This window comes from Candidozyma auris, chromosome 1 (assembly GCF_003013715.1).
Source record: "Candidozyma auris chromosome 1, complete sequence".
NCBI lineage: Eukaryota > Fungi > Ascomycota > Pichiomycetes > Serinales > Metschnikowiaceae > Candidozyma > Candidozyma auris.
Window position 1 is genome coordinate 1,818,489 of NC_072812.1, and position 23,925 is coordinate 1,842,413.

At 45.3% G+C, this 23,925-nt stretch overlaps 14 protein-coding genes across 14 annotated transcripts; 4 read left to right on the forward strand and 10 right to left on the reverse strand. All coding sequences in view use genetic code 12, as the record gives it.

Moving 5' to 3' along the window:
* Positions 1–160: 160 nt before the first annotated feature.
* Positions 161–1,366, reverse strand: SRP40 (Srp40p; the record flags this gene model as incomplete). Its single annotated transcript, XM_029035091.2, has 1 exon — positions 161–1,366. The coding sequence occupies one exon, from the start codon at positions 1,364–1,366 to the stop codon at positions 161–163; it is 1,206 nt and encodes a 401-aa protein (XP_028890333.2).
* Positions 1,367–1,746: 380 nt separating this feature from the next.
* CJI96_0000845 (alpha/beta hydrolase) lies at positions 1,747–2,817 on the reverse strand (the record flags this gene model as incomplete). The annotated part of the gene is made up of 1 exon (XM_029035092.2): positions 1,747–2,817. The coding sequence occupies one exon, from the start codon at positions 2,815–2,817 to the stop codon at positions 1,747–1,749; it is 1,071 nt and encodes a 356-aa protein (XP_028890334.1).
* Positions 2,818–3,007: 190 nt separating this feature from the next.
* On the reverse strand, positions 3,008–5,167 carry CJI96_0000846 (beta-mannosyltransferase; the record flags this gene model as incomplete). Its single annotated transcript, XM_029035093.2, has 1 exon — positions 3,008–5,167. The coding sequence occupies one exon, from the start codon at positions 5,165–5,167 to the stop codon at positions 3,008–3,010; it is 2,160 nt and encodes a 719-aa protein (XP_028890335.2).
* Positions 5,168–6,130: 963 nt separating this feature from the next.
* Positions 6,131–7,666, reverse strand: FCY2 (Fcy2p; the record flags this gene model as incomplete). The annotated part of the gene is made up of 1 exon (XM_029035094.2): positions 6,131–7,666. One exon carries the CDS (start codon positions 7,664–7,666, stop codon positions 6,131–6,133), a length of 1,536 nt encoding a protein of 511 aa, XP_028890336.2.
* An 820-nt stretch (positions 7,667–8,486) lies between these two features.
* On the forward strand, positions 8,487–9,302 carry CJI96_0000848 (Elongator subunit ELP6; the record flags this gene model as incomplete). Its single annotated transcript, XM_029035095.2, has 1 exon — positions 8,487–9,302. One exon carries the CDS (start codon positions 8,487–8,489, stop codon positions 9,300–9,302), a length of 816 nt encoding a protein of 271 aa, XP_028890337.2.
* A 1-nt stretch (position 9,303) lies between these two features.
* Positions 9,304–11,142, reverse strand: CJI96_0000849 (bifunctional triglyceride lipase/lysophosphatidylethanolamine acyltransferase; the record flags this gene model as incomplete). The annotated part of the gene is made up of 1 exon (XM_029035096.2): positions 9,304–11,142. One exon carries the CDS (start codon positions 11,140–11,142, stop codon positions 9,304–9,306), a length of 1,839 nt encoding a protein of 612 aa, XP_028890338.2.
* Positions 11,143–11,312: 170 nt separating this feature from the next.
* Positions 11,313–12,686, reverse strand: CJI96_0000850 (uncharacterized protein; the record flags this gene model as incomplete). The annotated part of the gene is made up of 1 exon (XM_029035097.2): positions 11,313–12,686. The coding sequence occupies one exon, from the start codon at positions 12,684–12,686 to the stop codon at positions 11,313–11,315; it is 1,374 nt and encodes a 457-aa protein (XP_028890339.2).
* Positions 12,687–13,552: 866 nt separating this feature from the next.
* CJI96_0000851 (snoRNA-binding rRNA-processing protein UTP15) lies at positions 13,553–15,049 on the forward strand (the record flags this gene model as incomplete). The annotated part of the gene is made up of 1 exon (XM_029035098.2): positions 13,553–15,049. One exon carries the CDS (start codon positions 13,553–13,555, stop codon positions 15,047–15,049), a length of 1,497 nt encoding a protein of 498 aa, XP_028890340.2.
* A 32-nt stretch (positions 15,050–15,081) lies between these two features.
* On the reverse strand, positions 15,082–16,038 carry CJI96_0000852 (uncharacterized protein; the record flags this gene model as incomplete). The annotated part of the gene is made up of 1 exon (XM_029035099.2): positions 15,082–16,038. One exon carries the CDS (start codon positions 16,036–16,038, stop codon positions 15,082–15,084), a length of 957 nt encoding a protein of 318 aa, XP_028890341.2.
* Positions 16,039–16,213: 175 nt separating this feature from the next.
* RPL3 (60S ribosomal protein uL3) lies at positions 16,214–17,383 on the reverse strand (the record flags this gene model as incomplete). The annotated part of the gene is made up of 1 exon (XM_029035100.2): positions 16,214–17,383. The coding sequence occupies one exon, from the start codon at positions 17,381–17,383 to the stop codon at positions 16,214–16,216; it is 1,170 nt and encodes a 389-aa protein (XP_028890342.2).
* A 723-nt stretch (positions 17,384–18,106) lies between these two features.
* Positions 18,107–18,994, forward strand: CIP1 (Cip1p; the record flags this gene model as incomplete). The annotated part of the gene is made up of 1 exon (XM_029035101.2): positions 18,107–18,994. The coding sequence occupies one exon, from the start codon at positions 18,107–18,109 to the stop codon at positions 18,992–18,994; it is 888 nt and encodes a 295-aa protein (XP_028890343.2).
* Positions 18,995–19,024: 30 nt separating this feature from the next.
* Positions 19,025–20,281, reverse strand: CJI96_0000855 (uncharacterized protein; the record flags this gene model as incomplete). The annotated part of the gene is made up of 1 exon (XM_029035102.2): positions 19,025–20,281. One exon carries the CDS (start codon positions 20,279–20,281, stop codon positions 19,025–19,027), a length of 1,257 nt encoding a protein of 418 aa, XP_028890344.2.
* Positions 20,282–21,567: 1,286 nt separating this feature from the next.
* ERG24 (delta(14)-sterol reductase) lies at positions 21,568–22,893 on the forward strand (the record flags this gene model as incomplete). Its single annotated transcript, XM_029035103.2, has 1 exon — positions 21,568–22,893. One exon carries the CDS (start codon positions 21,568–21,570, stop codon positions 22,891–22,893), a length of 1,326 nt encoding a protein of 441 aa, XP_028890345.2.
* A 25-nt stretch (positions 22,894–22,918) lies between these two features.
* ABG1 (Abg1p) lies at positions 22,919–23,779 on the reverse strand (the record flags this gene model as incomplete). Its single annotated transcript, XM_029035104.2, has 1 exon — positions 22,919–23,779. One exon carries the CDS (start codon positions 23,777–23,779, stop codon positions 22,919–22,921), a length of 861 nt encoding a protein of 286 aa, XP_028890346.2.
* Positions 23,780–23,925: the final 146 nt, after the last annotated feature.

Sequence of the window (23,925 nt, forward strand, 5' to 3'; positions counted from 1 at the left end):
TCACCTTGAATATGGCTCTAATGCACTCTGCGATCAAGACCGCATCCCAAGAATTAAATTGATTAAAATATAAATACTTAGCAAAAGGACACATACGTGTGCGCTTTATCTAAACTCTATGCTGTTGTGGTGATGCAAAATTTGTGGATATTCCCGAAATCTAGTCGGTGAACTTATAAGAGCCAGAGGCCATGGTGATGGAGCCACCTCTGTAGGAACCCTTCTTCATCTTGTTCTTGTTCTTGGTGAAATCCTTCCCTCGAACTTGCATCAACCTCTCGTTTGCCATCTGGCCCCAAGTACCTGCCGCTCCTTTGTATGTGTTGTCCTGCAAAACACTGTCTTCGAATTTAATTTTAGATCTGTCGATTCTGGAGAAGTGCTTTCTCTGACCCTCTTTCAACTCTGGCTCAGGGGTAGCAGGGATTTCCCTTTTAGCTTTCTTATTGCTTTCAGAATCGACTTCGCTTGGACGTTTCTTCAGAACTCCCGAGTTAGAGCTAGCCTCGTTTTCTACGTTTTCTTCATCTTCAGATTCAGAGCTGGAGCTAGAGTCGGAATCCGAATCTAATGAGCTTGCGGAGCTAGATGAATTCGAGGAGCTACTGTTGGACTCAGAGTCCGAGCTAGAGTCCGAAGAGCTGGAGGAACTCTTTGGTTTCTGCTCGGAAGTCACTTCGCTTTTGTCATCCATAGCAGTGTCTGACTCAGAATCACTACCAGAGCTGCTACTAGATGACTCAGAACCGGAATCACTGGAAGAGTCCGAATCAGAATCAGAGCTTGAGCTGGAGGAGCTTGATTCGGAGTCACTGTCGCTTGAGCTCGAATCAGAGCTTGAGCTGGAGGAGCTTGATTCGGAGTCACTTTCGCTTGAGCTCGAATCAGGGCCCGAACCAGAGCTAGAGTCCGAGCTAGAATCGGAATCAGAATTTCCGTTTACCTTCTTGTCTGTATTTGACTCTCTCTTCTTAATCTCAGTGTCTGAAATCGACTCAGTCACGGACTTTTCATCATCATCATCCTCGTCATCAGATCCGGAACTGGTGCTGGATTCAGAATCAGCATCGCCCTCGGAGTCTGAACTCGAGCTAGAGCTCGTAGATTCGGAGTCAGATTCAGAGTCGCTAGAGCTAGAGGCAGAATCTGAACCAGAGTCCGAATCACTGGAAGAGTCGCCATCCTTCATTTCGACATCGTCCAAATCACTCAGGGATAAAAGGGATGCCAAGTCGCCAGCCACAGAGGGCAAATCGAGCTGCTTTTTCTTCACGTACGACTTAAGCGCTTTGGCCACATCTGCCAAATCCTTATCTGAGTTGAGAAACTCTAAAACATAGGCAATCACTGTTTCTCTTCTGGTCATTCTTAGATACTCGAGGTCTTCCAGGGTTATATTCGAGGTTGCGATGCCTGAGATGAGATTTGATGCAGCATTTTTTTTATTTTACGAGCCTCACATATCGAAACTTCTACACACTACCGTCACGTGCACTCTTGTTGAGTTTGGCAATGATTGAATGAGATTACGCCCCAAGGGCAATAAGAGTTAAAGTAAAACAGTCTGTCACGACTAAATCTGTGGCTGATCATGTAAATTTAGAGTTGGTTGATGATTTGACTACACAAATGTTCTTAGGTGAATTTAAAGGACACAAAAGCAACCGCAAATTTAGTAGCTGTCAATGAGAAATCTACGCGCAATATGATTCTTGAATTTCCAACTTTTAACCGAAACTGTTGCTCTTACAACTTCGGAAAAATGCTAATGAAAGGAAATTCGGTGGGTGGAGCCGTTGACCGCCTAAGAAGAACCTCAAGCAAGTGCTTCACGGTTAGCTCGGGGTCCTCGCCGTTCAAAATGTGCCTCTTTCCAGGAAAATGTACGGTTTCTAGCTTGTCTCCAACGTCATGCTCCAATCTTTCTTTGTCGTCATCAGAGGCAGTGTCCTTTTCTGACAAAAATCTTATGACGGGAATCCCTATGTACGGCAATACAGCAGACATTGGGGGCAATGCCTGATCAGAACCGAGGTATGTCGCCAACGTATTTTCTTTGCTGGTTCTTAAGGATACCTTGCTGACCTCTTTTCCATAGAGGTCACTAGGCACTTCGTCATCAATCAAATTTTTTAAGACCTTGTCGTCAAATCTCTTGAAAAATGACTGCGATCTCATATACGAGAATACCACCTTCTCCCAGCTTTCACCCTCCGGGACATCAAATTGTGTTTCCATGTACCCTTTTGGCGCCAAGACATCCCTAATCATGGTAACACCTTCGCTTCTGTATGCCACAGGGTTAATTGTAACGCAAGCATCGAAAAGCTGTGGCTGCAAATACGAGGTGTACATGGCTATCATGCCTCCCATGGAGTGGCCAATGATGATATTCTTCCGTGATAAGTCCATAAAAGTATCACGTTCAGCCTCAACTACCTTCATTATGTCGTAAGCCCCGTCTCTCCAGTCATAGGCATCACCTAAGTAGTTTTCATTGACTGCTGCAGACTCACCGTGGTTGACGGCGTCAACAGCCACACAAGTATTGATATGAAGACCGGAATCCGCAGATTTGACGTAAATCTGGTCAATTAGCGAGTGCCACATTCCCTTGTTCATACCTGTTCCGTGTAAGAAAACAAGATTGTAAGACGGAAGCAGGCCTCGGTTCGGCTTGTTCGCAATGTACTTTCGGTAGCAAATTTTGAGCACATCCTTGCGGTTGCCTTCCTTAACAGAACGATAGGTTCTGGGAAACGATGCCTGGCAAGTTTCCGTACCAAAAGAGTAAGCTTCAGACGATTCTGGGATCATGGTGGTAGAAGAAAAAGAATGTGGGGTATATTAATGAAACTATCGCGGTTTATCGCCATAGGTTCCGAGGATTCGAAATAGCCGACGAATTTTCCGCGAGCCTATGAAACTACGCTGTATGTGGAGTAAATGTCTAATGCTAATAATGACGAAATCTAATGTTAGCCTTGCAAATCTAGGAGTTGTGTGATTAGTAGAAAGGACCCTGCTCATCCTCGGTATTGCGGTATGCCTCGTCGTATTCCTTAACCTTGCTGTCATACACAGCCTTGTACATGGAGGTGTCTTCGTGTCTATGCTCATCTTCGATAACCAGCTCTGATTGTCCGAATTTCTTACAGTATCGTTTACCGTTCTCGATAGCGCAGTGTACGTTAGTGTTAGTGTAGCCTGGAACGTCTTTGGCAAGCTCACCTTTTTCATTGAGGTGGGGCATGAACGCCGCCATATCCACTGGAGGAGCGCTTGGCGGCTGCAAAAATAAGGACTTGTCCGGACCATTGAGTAAAGCATTGAGAATGCCCTTGACTTCGACACGATCAACGCTGAAGTCGGAAACAGAAAACGCAATCGACAACTTGTCCTCAACGCTCCATTGACCATTATCAAATTCAAGGGCATCAATGTGCCAATCGGAAACTCCGTTGGGAATCAAAGCGTTAACGCCCTGGCAAATCGCGTAAGGCTTGTCTATGTGCCAGGGGTCTATGGGGACATGCAATGATAAGAATCCAGATATGTGGGAGACTTTGTAAAAGAAATGGGTCTCAACTTTGTTTCCATAGTTTTTGGTCACTTCATCCTTGGTAATGACCATGAGGTTGGGACGATAGAAGGAGATTCCGCATCCACAATGAGTCAAGTGAGCTCTTGCAAATCCCACGAACACTTCTCGTCCGGGAGGTAGGATATTGTCAACAGGCACATCACTCTGTTTGAGAATTGAATTGACACTTAAAAGCGGCGTACCTCCACGCATCTCCCCAACCTTGCCCTCCCTGCTGTAAACCTCCACACATTCTCCGGGATTGTCTATCAAGTCACACTCGATCACCGCAAGGTTTTCAATTTGAGTAACAAAAAGGATTCTTTTATGGTGTCCCCCGTTTTTCTCCCTAGCAACCTCACTTATCATTGGCGTCCAATTTTTAGCTTTCTTGGGACGATCTTTACCTTTGATTCCAAGCTCTTCTGTACGGACAAAGAACATTTCATTTGTCAAAGGTTTGACGTTAGTTTCAACGCCACCTTTTCCTTTCTGCAACTGGAAAAGTCTTGCCATAAACATGCTTCGGAAGCCCTTGTCTTGTTCCTTTCCATCTTTGTCTTTCACAATCTTGTGGTGGTCGGCATTGAAAACGATTAGCGGTTCTTCGTAACCATTTTCATTCTGGATAAGGACAAGTCTAGGATCCTCGGGACCCATGTACTTAACGTCGCTCTTGCCGTAGTCGTTAAAAAATGGCACGGGCAAAAGGCGGGGGAATCTATAGGAATGAAAACGCTGGCCATCAGCTTCAAACCCGGGTGCATCGGGATCATCGAGCGAGTTTGTAGGGAACACGAGACGGACATCTTTGAGTTCTTTCCAATCTTTATCAAATACCTGAGCCAAGACGAAACTGGCCTTTGGGTTGTTTCTGCCTCTCCATGGAGAGTACAAAAATCTCGATATCAATAAATGCACGTTGTGGTCCTTGAGCCACACAGAGGAACCAGAAAGACGGTACCAAAAAGCGCTCACTAGTTCCTTCTGTAGAGCTATTCTTGTACTCTTCATGAAAAGTGGTGCAATTTCCTGGTAGTATGGATCATGATACTGGTCATGTTCTTCTATAAGAAGTTGCAATATGTGAGTGAAATTGCCTGGGACTGTTTCCCTCGAGTTTACCTCCAAAGCGTCCATCGTGCTGTTTAGCTGGCGGTCACATTGGTCACCAGCCAAGTCTTTAGCAGAATGATACAAGTTAACCGGCTCATGAGGGATGAATTTTGTTCTCGATTTGCCCGGGCTCTTTGCAGTCAGACTCTTTGGCTGTACTATGCGCCACTTTCGGCTGGCTGTGTTTTGCAAATGCTGTCTTACTTTGGAGTGGTCAAATTTCCACCCTGCCGGTAGAAGAATTGACTTGTAAAGTGGCAGCACCTCCTGCTCTATAAAAGCACCGCTGCCTACGCCTTCAATGAGCTTATCGGGGCCCAAGGAGTAAGATGCTTTGCGGAAAGCGTCGGTAATGCTCTGGTCGTCGTAACCCGCCAATTGTAAAAGTAAAAAAGCAAGCGACAACGCCGCCACCACCATGAGGATATTCTCCTGACGGGTGAGTTGCCTTAGGCGAGACGGTAACATTGAAGGGCAAAAGGTGGAAAAAAGGAGGGAAAAGGAAAGAAAGGAGAAGATTTATTAAATCATGGTGGGCACACAATGCTTATATTTTCACTGTAGGGTACGCCCACTGCAACAAAATGAAAGCCCGGCCCATAAAAGCAGGCAATACTATTGTAGAGGCGCTGCATCTGCCCCAATTAGGCACCACAGAGTGCGGTGCGACTCAACGTTATCGAGGCACGAGGTAAAAAGGGCACAGGCAGCCCGAGCGGCAAAGGCAGTGCTAGAGCCAAAAAAATGCTAAACCCTGCCAAGGGGCGGGCTATGCATTGGATTCGTATCTGACGCACCTCGTAAATCAGAATTTCTTGAATCAAACTTCACGCTTGAAACCCTGAGAGTTTAGTCTTTGGCAACTATTCTCTCCCCCACGTGGACACCGCTCCAAGTCATGGTGGCTGTGAGATAAGGTGAGCTTCTACACAAAGGATTCAATGAGGGAGTAGGCTTAGGAGGAGGCCGTACGAAGGAGAGCGAGTGGGTGGTGCAATAGTGCGCGGGAGACTGCCAGGAATGCAGGCAGCGCCCAGCTTGTTCAGACAAAAAAAACAGGAGAAATAGGGACTTCTCTGGCGGCGAGGATCGCCGGGATTATTTTTGTTGTCTCTTGTTTTTTTTTGATCGCTCATCGCTCATAGGGCATTGGGCACAGGGGTGCGGTCGTCTCAGTTGCTTTTGTATGCGATGACCCTATTTTTTTTCTCCTATCCCTTTTTTTTCTTGATCGGTACCTGCTTCGCAGTGGAGTCACACGACAAAGACAAGTGGGCCAGGCTCGTTGGCCAAGAAAATTGGGTGGTTTATTTGCTCTGTTGAACCAAATCTTTTTCCATTCTTCAATCGTCCTACACCTCGTATGTTTCTGTCACCTGGGCACCGCACCGTATTGTGTCCCTGTACACCTCGCTCTTTTTGCTATTGTGTCTAGCGACCAAAGTATTTTTTTTCAAAAGGGCGTACCAAATTATAGCCTACAAAGGCAAACGCAATATTAAGCTCAAAGGAAATGTCCCCGCCAGAGGGACCGAACTTCCTAGCTATCACGGATTGGTACCAAGTTTGGTTCATCGACAACACCGTGGACGCCACGCCAAACAAGAACCCGCTGATTCCAGCGTATCCGACAGGAATGCTCTTCCTATTGTTGAAGTCCGACACATCGTAACCCTTGAATCCTCTTCTGTAGATGTAGTGCTCCGTGAAGGAGATACCAATGTAAATTGCGACGTTGTATCCGATAATGCTCAAGAAGTTACTCATGGTCTCGGAAAAAACATAGTAAGCTGGAATCGCCAAGGCAAGCGACACAAAATTTCCAATCAAGCACCACCCCAATCTGGGAAACTTGGCCAAAGGTGACCAGATAGCTTGAACCGCCAATGCAAGAGAGTACGACCCAGGCAAGTTGTTCGCAATCGACGAGAGCCCCAAGATCACCATACAAAACTTACCAAACCCGTGCAAGTTGTTGATGTTCAATATCATGTTCACCAATCCTCCTACAGACCCATCATCAAATGCCTGTTTCCAAGTTGGGTCTGTCAAAGTTCCCATGGCACAGGCGGCACCGAGAATCAAGGTGAAGATGCATGGAAGGCTCAAACCAACCACCATACAGCTGAAGATTTTCCACGATGGAGTATCGGAGGGCATGTAGACGAAGTAGTCCGCCGAGGAAGGGGACCACCCAGCAGTGAAGCCGAATACTGAACTGATAAATGTGAGAACGTTACCTGCCTCTTGTTTTCCACCTTTCATGTGGCCCCAGGTAAAGTTCCCAGACATGGTCAACCTGGCGATGATCACAAGATAGATGATGAAGTTTGGAATCCAGGAGTACCTCTCGTAAAGATGGATTGCTTTGTAACCCAAAAGCGCTACAATACAAGTGATCACCACGAGAATCAAACAGCCTGCCCATGGTGGGAGGGGTCCCAACGATGCTAGCATCTGCACCGAGGGAAGAATGTTGACAGCGTTCCAGCCACAGCATGATATCACATTAAAGAGGGCAAACACCCGCCCCATGACATTTCCGGCAAAATACCTAGATAAGATTTGTTGACGGAGCCCGAACTTGGCTCCAAAGGTCGCGTAGAATCCCACAGGCATTGCCCCAATGATGGACCAGAATACGATGATCAAAACACAAGTTCTGAAATCAAGGCCATAGTATGTTGGCCCAAGCATCCCCGTACTCAAGGCTGCGATCGACATGTTTGGGGAGAGAAACATAGTCAAGGGAGAAGTCCAGTTCCTGTCCACTCTCTTGTCTTCAGGCACCCTTTCCACTCCTCTGATCTCCGCGTTGAACTTGAGACCGATTCTATCGAGGAAATTCCCACCTACCTCCAATTCCTTTTCTCTTTCATCGTGCTCAACCACTTCCACAGAGCGCTCGCTCTCTAAACTGTCATCTTTTGACACATCTGCAAGAGGTTTAGCGGCAGGCGATGACATGAGGCTTAACTTCGTAAAGAATAAGTGTTCAATACCTCACTGAGGCAGTTATGAGAGTCTATAGCTAAAGAATATCCAGCTTGAAGAGTATTTATGCAACCTCAAATGCTTTTAAATTTTTTCAAGTATCTCTAATGCATCAGAGCCGTGCAGAACTTGCAGCAGATGATAACAAGATGAGATCCTAGATCCCGACGTAAATTTCCCCGTTCGAAAAGAAAATATATATATATAAAAGAAAAATAAACCAATCATCAATTAATGGTCAAATTTCTGCCTACGTTTGCATTTTTTTTAAAAAAGTATTCGCCTGCTTCGTTGATTATATGGCCAACGTCAATTCGCTTCATCACCACTCCAGAGCGGAACTGCTTCGCACGGCACCAGGTGATAACGGTATATGGGTTGTATTGCCGCCCCTCATCTTGTATCAAGGTATGCCCCGCAAAAAGAGCATTCGACAAGTGCCGCCAAAAACGAAAATCTTTGTGTCAATGTAATTGCACTGGCGGGGAACACCGAAATATGCTTGTACATCTTTTCGCTCATTGCTCCTATAGTCTACTCAAGGGCTGGAGGCATCTCATTGCTATATAAATAATGCACGGAGGAGTATTACCATCTATAGAGTGAAGTTCAGTTACTAACTTTATCTTGTTACCATTGATCCAGTTTCCCTTCCTTCTTTTAATATTTTTTTCAATTCTCTACTTTTGCAGTATTCTCTCAAACATTTATCTTAAACAGTCACATTTTGCAACTTCTGCGCACCTTCAAGAAGCTCATCTTTTCGCGCTTCCTTTTGCGATGCTTGAGGACCATGTCGTCTGTTCCTAAGCAAGACCTTGCGCTTTTCAGCGATCATTCTATCCTCCCAGATGGTTTTCTTAAAGCTGATCATCCACAGTTGGGCACGATTGGCTCTGTTCAGGGAACGAGTCCTGCGTGGCTCTTGAGCTCCTTCATTGAGAATGCCATTGTAGGAACTGCTAGCACAACTAACAGAGACATCAACGTGAAAATACCCAATAGGGCTCATGTGATTTACATTTCATTCTCGACGACGAAGTCTTTTGTTGTGAACGCTTGCAGGAAAAATGGCTTGAGTCTCGAGTCGGACAAGAACTTTACCTTTTTGGACTGCTTCACTGATCTCTTTACGAAGCACATCAGCGACCCCTCAAAAAGCAAAGAAAGCATCGATAAGCTCTTCAACAAATTGAATCTGGAAGTTGAGAACGTCACCAAGGAGCCCAAGATGGTGATCCTTGAAAACCCAGAGATTCTTCTTGCTGCAACAGACCTCACTTCCAATGAGTTGATCAACTTCCTTGTGTCTCTCCAGGCGGTGTCCAATTCGATGTTTGTTGTAATTGGTGCAGAGCCATCATTTATTGACTTTGGAGCCACATTGTCTGACTTTGTGGTGTCGAAATACACCGACTTCTATGTCAAATTATTCCACAAGTCCTCCATCAACTTGAATTTACTGCCGCTTTCTACAGGTCGAGCAGAAGACATTACGGGCTGCTTGACAATCTCGAGGGGAAGTCTTCCATCCCCCATCCCAGTGGCTCAGAAAGAGTTCATCTACAATATTACGAAGGAGGGTAATGTCAAATTATACTTTAGATAGATCAGGCACGTCTCTGTTTTCTGTGAAGACTATATAAGTCATCGAGTGCAAATTCAATGGCACATCTGGTCCAGAGCAAGGGATACAAAGGCCAGACAGAACGCTCACCCACTAAGATCCAGTAAGGTATATTTTCCATGGTCTTGTGAACATCAAACACTCGACCAATGTCCCGAAGAAGATATCTCAATTCGGGAACTATTGTTATTTCCCGTGAATTTGTCGAAAAGCGTGCAGTTGAAGGCTTCTCGTCAATGCATAGACGTTTCACAATCTCTGGCAAGAGGCCGAGTTTGTTCATGACGTCAAGTCGATGCTGTATTTCAAGACCAATTACATTTTTGAGATGTTTCCTGAAGTTATAACTGGAGTCTTTCGTAAGGACATCGATGTGGGAAGCTGAAGACTTTGGTTTTTCGAGTTTTTTAGATTCATCGTTCCAAAATATACTTAATGCATCATCGCTGAATCTCAACTTACCATATGCATTGTGATGTTTGAGATCATTGCTGATAAGGGGGGCCAAGTATGGTCTCACCAAACTTGTAATAAAATGATTGACGTTGAAGAGCTCTGTGAGCCGGGTATATGGAGAGTTTTCTGCTGGAGCCGAAAACAAACTCTGCTCCTGGTCCTTTTTCCTATGAGAACTGAAGTAATGCTGTTGATAACTGACATCCTGGGGCTTCAAGAATGAGATATCTAAGTCTGGTGCCATAGGCACAATGTCATTTTTGAGATCTTTGACGTACAATTGAACGTTGTCCGAAAGAACTCCTGTGCCTATAGAGGCATAAATTGCAGTCCATATGATGACATTAGGTGCCGTGATGTAGTTGAGTAAGCAGGGTATGGATTGATGCGTTGGATGAACCACAATATTGAGGATCTTTTCAGTCTTGAGATAGGCCTCCTCGAAGGTCAAATCGCCTATTGTGTCTCTCACGAATTTGAGGTAAACAAGGATATCCTGGGAGTATCCCTTGCGTACGACGTTCTCGATGACATTTCCATACCTCTCATCAACATCGTGGTTGAGGGTATCTACATTGCCCATCACATCCGTTATGGAAACCAAGATAGGTATGAGCTCCGCATCTGTGAGAGAACACACCATTGCCGCAACGGCAGCACCAACAGCGCTGCCACCTATCACACGTGGAAGCAATCCTTTGAAGTATAGTGCTCTCACTACGCCAATGTGACACAAGCCGAAGAGAGACCCACCTTGCAAGATGAGAGCTGTGCAACCAAAGGACTGTCTTGCATCGTGGAAGAAGTCAAGCTTTAGCTGCTTGCTGTTCATGATGTAGTCATTACTTGCACGCTCTGCATGGATGGAATCGTTCAAGTAATTGAGGCAATCTAATACCTCGATGATGTACTCTTGAATCTTGAATTTAGTGCCGAGGTACGCCTTTGTGTAGAGTCTCTTCTGGGCTATTCCTCCAAAATTGCGTAAAAGCCCTGAACGAAGCAACGACATGAGAAGAGATGCATCTTCATTGAGTCTGGCCTCCCGTAATAGTGTCATGCGCTCGTTTACTAGCATATAGTCGTAGTGCTTGGAAATGAAGTTCTGTCTCCATATGTCCATGTTGGTGAGTCTATCTATCTCTGTAACTATAGCCTTCCACTCATTGTAATTTTCCACAGACTTGAGCTGTTTAAGAGCTTCATTAAGACTATCTGTACGGGTGTGCCAATGGTATATCTTGCGGACCCAGAACAACCAAACGTCAAGGACAAAGTCGATGAGTATCCATACGAAACCTGGGGTATGATTCACGACGAACGCAAATATGGGGAGCACGACGTATCCCACGTAGCGCCGTATCATGCTGACCAGTAATCTATTAAATCACAGTAAAATGTTATCAAATGTGTTGTATTGTACAAAAGTCTAGAAGTATATAATTATATAGATTGGCCGAGGCCATGTGACAGTACGCTGAAACAGGCTGGGGTAAGTGCGCACCACCTGGCAACCGGCTGGTTGCGAAAAGCTACTCAGTGAGCCTTGTGTCTGTTGAAGGACAAGAAGGTGGCCAAAATGCCCACATCGTAAAGAACTTTCAACGAACCAGCCATGATGAAAGTAATCCATTGGACGCCTTCGCCTGTCATATAGCCAGCAATCGAAGGACCAAACATCTGAGCCATGGTCTTGACAATATTTGTCCAACCGAACACGGCGGTTCTGTAGTCAGCGGGCACCAAAGTAGCTAAAAAGACGTGCTTGGGCGCAACATCCATTGACTGGGTGGACGCACGGATCAACATGATGGCCAATGTGATGGTCAAGGATTTTGGGAGTGGGAGAAGAATTAACATGGCAGAGGCTGGCAAGTGGGTGACCACCATCGTGACAACCGGGCCCAATCTCTTGGTGAATGAGGTACTCAAGAGAGATGCAAAGCCAGCGATGAAAAAAGTGACAAAGAAAATGGTGCCTAGTGTTGTGGAGCTCACGTCGAACTTGTGTTTGATGTAATAGGTGAGCCACGAACCTTGCACCAAAGAAGAGGCAAACGCGTCAAGACCGAAAAGGAACGATAACTTGAGAACGATGGAGACTATATCCTTGCTCAACTCAGGGAAAAGTCTCCACTTAGGCTTTCTCTTTGGGAGCAACTCCAGGGTCTCGCTAGAGTCAACAGGGCTCTCCTGATTTTCAGCAGAGCTTGCAACAGCCTCACCGGTAGCCTGCTCCACTGGATTAGCAGGCTTGTGAGTGACCTCCATGTTTGGAGTCAAGAAGAAACAGGAGGCAAGGCAAACGACGGACAAAATGCCGAAACTAACAAAGGCACCCTTGTACGCTTCCAAAGGCGTGTAGTGCCACAGGTCTTGTAACAAGTCAACAAAGGACCCACAGGCGAAGGAGCCAAATGCAGATGAGAAAGTACCCAAGAAGGTGTACCAGGCGTAAATATCTGATCTTTGGTCATGGGGAACCAAGGATGCAATGGCACTCTGTTCAATGGATCTGAAGGGACCAACTTCACCACCACCTGGAGTGATGATACCCAAAGCTGCCACAAGCGCCAAAACATAGAAGTTGTCGAAGAATGCAATACCGAAGCAGGTAAGTGCCATAAGGGTAGAACTCAAAATCAAGGTGAACTTTCTACCCAAGCCATCAGCAATCAAAGAGAACAAGAAAGATTTGATCAAGTCACCAAAGAAAGCCAAAGTCATGAAGTAGCCGATGGTGGCCTCGTCAATCCCGAGCTCCTTTAAGAAAATGACCAAAATTAACGAAGTGGCACCGAAGCTCAACAACCTCACCATTCTCATGAAAATGATAAGGTATACATCTATGCCACCATTGACCAACGTCTTAACGCCGATTTCGTCTGCAATAAACTGTAAAGTGCCCATGATTTACAGAATCGAAAAATCTGAGTTTGACAGATGGGAATGAGGTATATATATATGAAGTGAAAATTCCACCAGAGATGTGCTTAATTGATGAGCCATTTGCTTGTCCAGGGCTTCTGTGCGTGCACTGTCATGTCCTGCACTGGCTTGATGTCAACCGAGTCGGATAATTTCTTATGGTGGTTAAACCAAAACGGCAATCACACCGAATAGCTTGTTTAGATGAGCTTTTAGGCAAACCTTAAACATGAGAAGTTCAGACTCATTTCACAGCCCAACTCTTCTGGGAATTGTCTGAAATAGTGAAATACTTCGTTTGCCACTATTCAGAGGTTCTTGGTCACTCGATCGAGAGTAGAATAGTGGTATGCAACAAACGCGCGGATTCGGACTCGTGCCGACCACTTCCACCTTGTGTCTCTGCCTTCTCATTCGCGAAACCTGCCGAATAATGCAAGCAAACTAATTCTTACAATGCTACCGTAATACCTCTGAAAATACATGCAACGCTTACAGACATCTCAGATTTGGCAAAGTGAATTGTTACTATCGGCGGAACGCAATTGGCGCAAGTGTTATCGTCGTAAAAATTTTGCGTTGCCTCTTCGTTATGAAGGCCCACCACAGAGATTAGTCTTAGAGACGGACTCACATGCTTCGATATCTGTCTTTTTGGCTTACTAGCGTGTAATTCACTTCATCCGTTATGGGGAGGGTGCTCTCTGGCCGTCAAATACGTTGTTTGAGCACATGAAAATATTGCACATGATTCTGGTCACATGAGCAGACCTTGAAAATTGCACTATAGGCATCGAGAAGAGAAGACCCTAATTAAATAAAGAAGCTATACTCCACACAATCTAGCCATGTCCTCGACAAGACACAGAGTCCAACAAGCACGAGCGCCTGTTTTACCTTCTAAAACCACACCAGAACAGAGGTACTGGAAAGGATTCATGAATCCTCAGCTCATCAAGGAAAATCATCCCATCACACACATCCACTTCAACCCAGTTTCTCCCCATGATTTTGCCGTTACTTCCTCTACAAGAATCCAAGTTTTCTCTTCCAAAACAAGACAGGTCACAAAAACGTTCTCAAGGTTCAAAGATGTGGTGTACTCGGGTGAATACAGATATGACGGGAAGCTTTTAGTCGCTGCCGATGCCCTGGGTCTTGTCTCCATCTTTGACGCATACCAGCCTCGAAATCTTCTTGTCAGTATATCGCCATCCTCCCATCCATCGCATGTTGCCAAATTTCACCCAACGATAGGAAACCAGCTTGTCACCGGCTCTGACGATAGAGTCATGAGAGTTTACGATATTTCCCAGAGTACAAGTGGACCTATTGTCGAGTTTGATGACTCCCTTCATAACGATTACATAAGAAGTTGTGCTTTTGTTCCAGGTAACTCTAACTTAATTACTACGGGGTGTTACGATGGTGTGATCAGACTCTTTGATACCAGACAACAAGACCCCATTGCCAAGTTTGACCAAGGGAGTCCTGTGGAAGATGTGTTAGCTCTCACTCCTACGACGTTAGTCAGCGCTGGTGGTCCCCAAGTTAAAGTGTGGGACTTGGCTAAAGGATCTCAAATACGTGAGTTCACTAACTTCACTAAGACCGCCACCTCTTTGCACGATGCCGGCAGCAAAGGCTTGCTCGTCGGTTCCCTTGATGGCCATGTGAAGATATTCGACTACAGCTCTCCAAATTGGGATGTCAAATTTGGCTGGAAGTTTGCCAGTGGAGGTGTATTGAGCACAGCTGTTTCTCCTAATTATAAGCATTTCGCTACAGGCTTGACATCTGGTCTTCTCTCTATCAGAACAAGAAAAACTGAGCCTAAGTCCGTTCAGCAGAAACAGAAGCATTCTCTCTCATATGCCAGAGCCATCAAGGGCAATGATTATACTGGAGATGAAGGAGCACAAATCATTACGACTGCAGGAACTGGCCCCAAGAAGATAACTCCTTACGAAAGGAATCTTCGTGGTTTCAGATGGGCCGAAGCGCTCGACACTGTTGTTGGTGGTGGGTACTCTAAAGAGCAGGTGGTGACCGTAATGCATGAATTGAAGAAGAGAGGTAAAATTAGAGCTGCCTTGTATGGTAGAGACGAAAGTTCACTAATGCCCATTGTGCAATGGTGCATCAAAAACCTTGAAGACGTGAGGTACTTCAACGTCATATGTGATTATCTTGCTGTGATTTTCGAATGTTATGGTCATTTGCTTAGTAAGAGTGTTGCTCTTGAAGAGGCTTTTAACACCTTGTCTCAGCAAATACGATTGGAGGTCAGAAAGTGCAAAGACGCAAAGGAAATGAGTGGAATGTTGGAACTATTAGCTATTTAAATTGCATGAATAAACGAATATACAATTTTCATTCACCAGTTTTTTCTCTTCTTCTTCTTCTGTTTCTTCTTTCTCTCCATCGCCGCTTGGCCAGCCTCGCGACACTCAGCAGAACAGTACCACCTCTGTGTGGTGTATTTAAGAGCCTCAACTCTGTTGAGAAGCCCAACGCACTTGTAGTGAAACCACTCGCCGTTAGAACATTTGTCATTATCGCATGCAATCATATCACCAAAGGAAGGTTGGTTACAGAAGCAGTACCGCTCCTCTGGCTCCTGTTGAATAGCAGCTATGGGCATGAAATCAGGAACATCACTGCTTTTCTGTCGCATCACTTTACTCTTCTGAGCAATAGGGGGCTTGATGACTACTCGTGGGGACGGTTTCTTCATAATCTTAAGATCGCTTGTGTCAATAGGAGAATCTCTTGTAGTCGGCGTCTCCTCTTTGCGAGGTCTTCCTCTTTTCCGTATCACCCTTGGCTCATCCTGTTTCGAAAGCTTCAAAATGAGCTTGATACCTGAAGGCTCATCTGACCTCTTCTTACTGCTTTTTGAGGGCGCCCCACGCGTTCGTGAAGGCAAGGGATTTTGTCTATAGTGGTCCTCCAACTGTTTTCGTAGTAGCTCTGCGCTTGAATCATCTTTTGTTGCTGGAGTTTCGGCGACCTTTTGAAGTTGAAGTATCTCGTCCTTAAGTATGAGCACATGCGATCGAAGCTGACTATAAAGCGCTGCCATTTCCTCGGTAGATTCTCTAGATAGGTTATCTAGTATCCTTCTCAGTTTGTTGAACTCATCAGCACCAAACTGTTGTGTCTGATTACCATGTTTAAGAAATAGTTGATGAATCTTCTCCTCCTCTTTCTTCACAGCTAAGTTGCATGCTTGCACTAGCCAAAGCGATCTGACAGTATCACACGGGACATGATCAACCGTTGCTATGAATGTACTATATAGTGATTCTGAGCTCAGGACCACCAGAGACATTACTCAGTGATTATAAGAAGTGATGTATGCTGTTTATAGGTTATCGCGCTTGTATAACTCTAGGCGCGCTGATGGGCATCACCTACAAATTTGGTAGAAGACTTGAGTAAACCTATATTGTATGTGACGAACACATAATACTGACTACTGATTAACACTAACGGCCTAAACACGCTTAGTTCTCCAAGTCCTTTTTCAAGGTACCCAAGAAGGCTCTCTTCTCAGCTGGGGTCTGGAATCTACCCTTACCGAACTTAGAGGCAGTATCGATCCACTTCAAGTTGACCTTCTCGAGGGCTCTTCTAGAGGTGTCAACGTACAAAGACTTTCTCAAAGTGACAACTCTCTTCTTCACACCTGGGATGGAACCCTTAACCATGACGAAATCGTTGTTAACGTTACCGTATCTAACGAAACCACCCAATGGGTTGATGGTCTTGGCTGTTCTGTCAAACTCGGTAGAGCCGGACTTCTCGTCAGAACCGTTACCAACTCTGTAGACCTTGTGGTTGATAGAGGTTCTGTGGTGGTAACCGTTCTGACCAGCTCTTGGAACAGTCCAGTTAACGTTGGCTGGGTGCCAGGCACCAATACAGGCAACCTTTCTCAAACCTCTGTGGGTCTTTCTTGGCAACTTCTTAGTACCCCATCTGTGGGTAACACCCTCGAAACCGTGACCCTTGGTGACAGCAATGACGTCGATCATCTCGTTCTGCTCAAAAACAGTGTCAACGGTAACCTCCTTCTCGAAGTGTTCCTTAGCCCAGTTGACCTTGTCCTCGGTCGAACCACCGTTGATCTGGATTTCAGCCAAGTGAGCCTTCTTCTGGGCCAATGGGGTCTTCTTGATCTGTGTGTGACAGAGCACTCTAACAACAGTAGCGTACTTGGCAATTCTGGCCAACTCCTTCTGGATCTCGTCACCGTTCTTAGCGTACTTAGCAGAGTACTTGGTGAAAGCCTTCTTCTTGGACTTGTACCAGTTCTTGTAAAATCTTCTCTTGACCTCCTCGGAAAGGTGCTCAGCCCAAACGGTGGTCAAAGATCTCAAACTTCTTGGGGTCTCCACGTAACCGACAACACCAACAACGACCATTGGTGGGGTGTCCACAACAGTAGCAGCCTCAACGATCTCACGCTTGTGCATCTTGGAGCCTGGTCTGTCCAAGTCTCTGACGATGGTAGTCATACCAGCCTTGTAACCCAAGAAGGCGGTCAAGGCAACTGGTTTGGACTTGACATCCTTAGGAAAGGACTTAACCTTACCTCTGGAGTTGGCAGCTCTCTTTCTTGGGAGGAAACCCAAGGAACCGTGTCTTGGCTCTTCGTACTTTCTGTGAGACATTTTTGATTGTGTTGAATGAAGGTGAAGAAGTAAAAGGTTGCGATGAAAAAAAATTTTAAGGTGTAGGTTGTCGCAGAGTTTTCATGGCGGGTAACCCCAACGAAAGACTTTTGAGGTTTAGTCGTGCGCCTATCGAAAATGAGGAACCAGAAAACGACTCTTCTTGCGACCTGCACAAAGCACGGCAGCTTGTGTACCAATTTCTCGCCACGAGGTGGTGTGGATTGGTTGCAAAGAAGAAAGCAAAATGTGGCTTCCGCGAGATTCCACAGAAGGGGTCAAAAAAAAAAGTTAACCACTATGCATCTGCTTTTTCGACGAATCGGGTGAACCGCCAAATCCCCTGCTCATTACAGAGAGATTTAGTCGAGGTGTCCTGTGACTGGCTTGATAATGCTACTCGATTTCCCATGATACGCGATAGCTTGTTCGCTCGAGAGACAGTAAATTCACCTCTACAGAGTCTCTGCGGCGTGTGCTCGGCATTATGTCAGCACTCAAAGAAACATTTGTCATCCGCCTGCGAGTTAGTAAATATGCTTACAGTAATTCGCACCACAGTACAGCTGCTGCTTTCCCTTGACTAAAATCATGCCATTGTACAGGTCGGCTCTACGACAACATGTGGCAGCAATTTGTAATCGTCAAGTATAAAACAGGGTGGATTTTGACGAAATCCTAATTTCCCTTCATCACCTCGTATCAATTTCAATTTTATCAATCATGTCTTCTATCGCTGTTTTCGGTCTTGGTGGCTTCCTCGGTAACCCTGTGTTGGAGTCCTTGCAACAGGCTCCTTTCGCAGACAAGGTCAAGTTCCCTATTTTGGCTGTCACAAGAGATACTTCAAACTACACGAGCACTGACAAGGTCAAGTACATTGAGGGAGATGTCGTTAATGATCGAGATGCAGTTATCAAAGAATTGCAAGGTGTCGACGTCATTGTCGAGTTGGTGGGCCCTGACCCTTCTGTTTTCGCAGCCACTGAGAAGGTCGCTGCTGCTGTGAAGCCCAAGCTTTACATCCCATCCCAATTCGGTGTGGATATTGCCCAGTCTCAGTCAACTTTGCCTGGCTTTTTGGGGCTTAAGACTGACCATTCTACAAAACTTAGAGACGCCGGTCTCAAGGTGGTGGATATTGTCACAGGTCTCTTTGGCGACAAGGACTCCTTCGTTACACACACCTCTGCCATTGTTGGTGTGGATGAAAGCGCCAAAAAGGTCACTTACTTGGGCTCTCCGAAGAACCACTTCTCTTACACCATTCTCTCTGATATCGGTAAGACCGTGGCTGCTGCTGCTGTATCGCCTAACCCAAGTGAGCTCCCAGACTTGTTGAGGGTCAACTCAGGCACGATTTCTCAAGAGGAGCTTGTTGCCAAGTTCGAGGCTGCCAAGTCTGTCAAGTTGGGCGTCAAGGAGGTTTCTGCTGAGGAAGCTTTGGCCGAAGCCAAGAAGGTTTGGGCGGAAGGTTTCAATGGAAACAAATTCCTCTATTATTTACAGGTGCTTATCTCTCAGGGCAAGGAGAAGGGCCTTTGGTTCGGCGATAACGACAATGACGTTGTCAACCCGAGCGGCTCTGCCTGGAAATGGACTACAGTTTGAAGTGTATAGAATTGTGATATGTGAATTAAACTACTTTCTTCTATGAAATGCTTTGCGTAGAGCGGCACGAGCATCTCCTTCGTCAGAGTTTGAGCTTTCTGGGGATGTGTCCTGACCACCACCAAGAATCTCACGGGTATCTATTGCATGAACTTGTGCACTGTTCAGTTTTGAATACTGGTTTAAATCCACTTGGGGATTTAAAAACGGCTGTTGCTGGGAAAAATTTTTCTTCTGCTGTGGGGAGTTGATGTTCATCATCAGATACATCATAGCATTGAATTGCGGAGTCAAGTTAAATGCCAATTCCCCATTGGAACCACTGGTATCTGTCTGCATGAAAATCGGTGTTTCACTGTAAACGATATTGTTGCTCTGGGGAGTTTGGGGGACTATGAGTTTGTCTGTCAGGATGTCAGAATCAGATGCCGAAACCAAACTAGCATACGACGGAAGAGTAGGCTTGAAAGACTCCAAACGTTTTCCGTCTTTCTGTATAGGACGCAACATTTCGCTTCCCATAACAGGATTTGTTTGAGTCATTGCAGAAGGCAATGAGGCCTCGTGAACTTGGTCATTTGCAATTTGCTGAGTCGGCTTCGTTTTGGTACTGGACCCTTTATTGGATAGCACTGCTTTTCCTTTGTCATCCACGACGAGCTGAAAAACGAACGAATCATCATCGATATAACTCATGAGGTCTGTCAGCGTTCTCTTCGAAAGTTTTGACTCCTTTTTCGCAGCTTCATCTTCTTCTTCTATCTTTTGGGGTACATTTGCGGTAGACTTCGCCAGCGAGCTACCGTTTCTGAGAACCGGATTGATTTTAGGAGGAGTAGCGAGAGTGTACTTGGGAGTTGGCAGCACCTGTGAATCACTGCGGGTAACCTGGGCTATATTGTCCAAAGTCTTTGCGTTGAGATACAGGTTGGTGCCGCTATTCACTGATGATAACGACATTGGAGTCAAAAGGGGCTCTTCAGGACCCATGTCGGCGTTTTGACTTAAGCTGGATCGCTTACTGGGAGATTCCTCTATATCGGAATGGTAATTGCTCTTTCTTCTGCGTTTCCTACTTGACGGAATAGAAGGAGACACTTTCATCAAGGGTGTGAAAGCATCGGGTTCTCCCATCTTCACCATCATATTCGAGTTGGACTCTGCAGTCGGGGAACCGGAGTCAGGGGAAGTTTGAAACTGCAAAGTAAGCGTTGGAAAGGCCTCGGGCAGCTTGTTGTTCTTGGGAGGCCTTCCACGTCTTCTTTTGATCGGTTCTTGTGGCCTCATTGGCGAAGATCCTGGCATCGATACTAACATGAAATAAATGGAAAAAAGGGGCGAAAGTGCTCAAGTATAAATAGCTTTAATTCGGGTCGAGGTAGCCTCTTGGTTTAAAGGGTGGTGAGTTCTTGATACGATATTTTGTATAACCGTTGAAATAGGCTCAACCCTCAAGGGTAAAGCGAAATAGAGGGGATATAAAGGAAACACGCCTAGGAGGGCTATTGTCTGGGACGGGAAGGAAAAGAAAAAAAAGCACCCTAGGGAAACCAATGTAGACGCTGGAGTGCACAAGGGTGAACGAGGGAGCCAGACCGTAAAGACGAAAATACGATTGTGCAGAGAATGAAAACCCTTTCTGGTGTGAAGAACAACCAGCTCAGAAGCCGACACAGGCAACTGGCCACAAACGGCGCTTCAGAAGTGTGGTTCCAGAACGAATTTTTGACGCTCTGTTAGCTAGTCAATTGAATGAAATATCAGAGATTATGTCACTTCTCACATCATTGCTTTACGCATTACATAGCCAGCTTAACTAAGCTACAAAAACGTTTTTGAATGCTCGAGAATTCTTCTTGCACTGGTTTCTGAACTCATCCGAATCTTATCTTTTGGCCATACGCCCGCGACGAAACGTTGCTGTCAAGGCCGCGCCATGCACGTAATTTGGCTAGATTGGGAAGGGTAATGATTTTTTCCTGAAAAAAAAATGTGTTCTGGTAGACGCAAAAAGTCGCAAAGCAAATAAGGGTAAGTGGAAGGGGATTGAAATAAAGATAAGCATAATAAGACGTAAAACTAAGAGAATTTATTTCATAGACTTGCTGCTCGCCTCCTTTTGTGTATCAAACATCAAACATGGGATACGCCACCTCTGCGCTTCTTTTCCACGTTTGGGGCGTCGCATTTGGTTTGGTTGTTCACATTCCACGTCCTTCCCAAACAGTCGAAATTGGCTCACCGCGGGTCGTTGCACGAAACTTAAGAACCCGTCTGTGTGCACCTTGCCAAAATTGCTGGTTCTTTAAAGCGTCCTTCCCGATAATGATAAACACACTCGTAAACTTTTTACTGAGTGGTTGCTAGCAAGTTATGCCTTGGGGATGTTTTGATTGAGGTCATCCCCTAACCCTTGCTTTCTGACACAAAATGTTTCTTTTTGGTATTTGGTTGCTTGGGCTCGTTCCCGCACACTATATCTCGTTCTCGCTTCTCATCGTTTAGTCGCATCGCAACTCGTAAACACACCCTATAAAGCTCCCTTCACTTCCATATTCGATTATCCATCCAGCATGTCGAAATTGAATCCTGTCACTGAACACAGGGAATTTTTTGGCGTTCCAGGTGCTTTGGGAATTGCAACGTTTTTGCCCATTGTCTTGGTATTCTTCTATTCAGTGTGCAATGAGCACTACTCTTTAAAGGGCGTCTCGCTTGATCTCAACAAGGTGGCCGAACAAATTCCATACTCATGGAACCAATGGCTTGACCTTGTCTTTGATCTCACCATTTGGAAGGCTTATTTGGCATGGTTTTTCACCCTTGCCGTTCTAGACGTCTATTCCCCTGGTAAGGATATGGATGGTGTCACTTTACGCGATGGAACGAAATTACAGTATAGAATCAATGGTGTCTTCATGAGCGGTACTTTGATCGTGTTGCTTCTTGGGAGGCTATTTGCTTCCCCTGATTGGTTCCTTCCTGAGTTGCAATTCTTGTACGACAACCAGCTTAAGTTGATCTTCATCACCATCATCTATTCTTTCATTGTATCATTCGTTGTGTACTTTATGTCCTTCATCCCATTGAGAAGGGAGAATGGCTTGGGAACGAAGGAGAGAATTCTTTCCATTAATGGTAACTCTGGTAACCCCATTTACGATTGGTTCATTGGACGAGAATTGAACCCAAGAATCGGTGCCTGGGATATCAAATTGTTCTGTGAATTGAGGCCTGGCATGCTCTTACTTCTCTTGATCAACTTGTCTTGCATCCACAACCAATATCACAAGTTTGGCAAAATTTCAAATTCAATCGTATTGATCAATTTCTTGCAAGCATTCTATATCTTCGATGGTGTTCTCAACGAAGAGGGTTGCTTGACGATGATGGACATTGCCACGGATGGCTTCGGATTTATGCTTGCATTTGGCGACTTGGCGTGGCTTCCATGGTCTTATTCTTTGCAATGTCGTTATCTTTCGTTAGAAGGCAACGATGTCGATTTGACTTGGTGGCAAGCCTTGTCAATTTTGGCGCTCAGCTTCTTTGGCTATTACATATTCCACTCCGCAAACCAGCAGAAGTCGGATTTCAAGCAAGGGAAGCTCGAATCAATGAACAGCATCTCAACTCCTACCGGCTCAAAGTTGCTCGTCGATGGATGGTGGAAGTTATCTCAGCATATCAACTACTTCGGTGATTGGCTTATCGGTTGGTCTTGGTGTTTGCCAACAGGCACCCAGTCAGTCTTGACGTATTTCTATGTGATTTACTTCGCTACATTATTGGTACACAGACAGACGAGAGACGAGGCAAAATGCAGAGCAAAGTATGGCAAGGCATGGGAGGAATACGAAAAGCAAGTTCCTTACAAAATTATTCCATACATATGGTAAGTGGATAGGACCTAAATAGTGAGACTTATTCGGTTTTTTTCTGGAAGTCCTCTTGTTTCTCGAATGACTTATAGGTCACTTGGATAGACGTAATCCAATTGACTGCAGTGTACAACACGTAGATCAAAAAGAGGGATATGATCAAACTCAGCCATATACCTGGAGTGAAAAACTGGTAGTTGGTGAAGAGATTTGACTTTTGGTCTGCCTTAGTCTTCTGCTCCTTAGATCCTGTCGGTTCGTCGACGTCATCTCCCAACGCAGTAACGTACGAATCACCTTCCTCATGAGCAATCATTGACTCAGCTGCTCTAAATGCAGACTCAACCTTCTCAGCAACAGCTTCAGCATCGAGGTCTGACTCGTCACTATCTCTTTTGGTCCTGCCTTGTTGAATACCGTCCACATAGCCCCTGATTCCTGACATCAATGAACGGGTTTTTCCTCCGGATGGCTTGCCCTGGACAGTGACGAATGCATTAGTCAGAAAGAGCTCGTTGACAGAATACTCTTTTTCATCGTCCAAGTCAACGACGTATACCTCACCAGCTTTTACATGTTCTGGTAGACTTGTTGAGTAATGCACTTGACACAGTGAGTCAAATGCGAGGTCTAATTGCTTCGGAGAGTCGTATCTGATGTTTGAGGATGTTTCAGCTTTATCATTTGCCTTCTTTGCAAGGTTCTTTACACGGTATAGAATCAATGGGTCTTTTTCCATGTTGGAGCACCATTTCTTGGTGAAGCTCTCCATTCGAGAGGACACTTCTTGGATGTCATTAAGATATTTGCCTTCTAAAAGAGCATTGATGCCATACATGGGCGCAGTGTTAGCAAACGCAAGAACAGTGCTGGCGTACAACCCGAAGACAGCAAGACTTCTCATATTCGATTTTCAGTACTTAGTGAATTGTAGATTAGATTCAAGCTCTAGTGATTAAGCCAATCGACAACTGCGAGTTTGATCACGTGATAATTTGAAGAAGGATTTGTTGATTAGAAACGAAGCCAGGGGAGACCTCTAATCTCAAT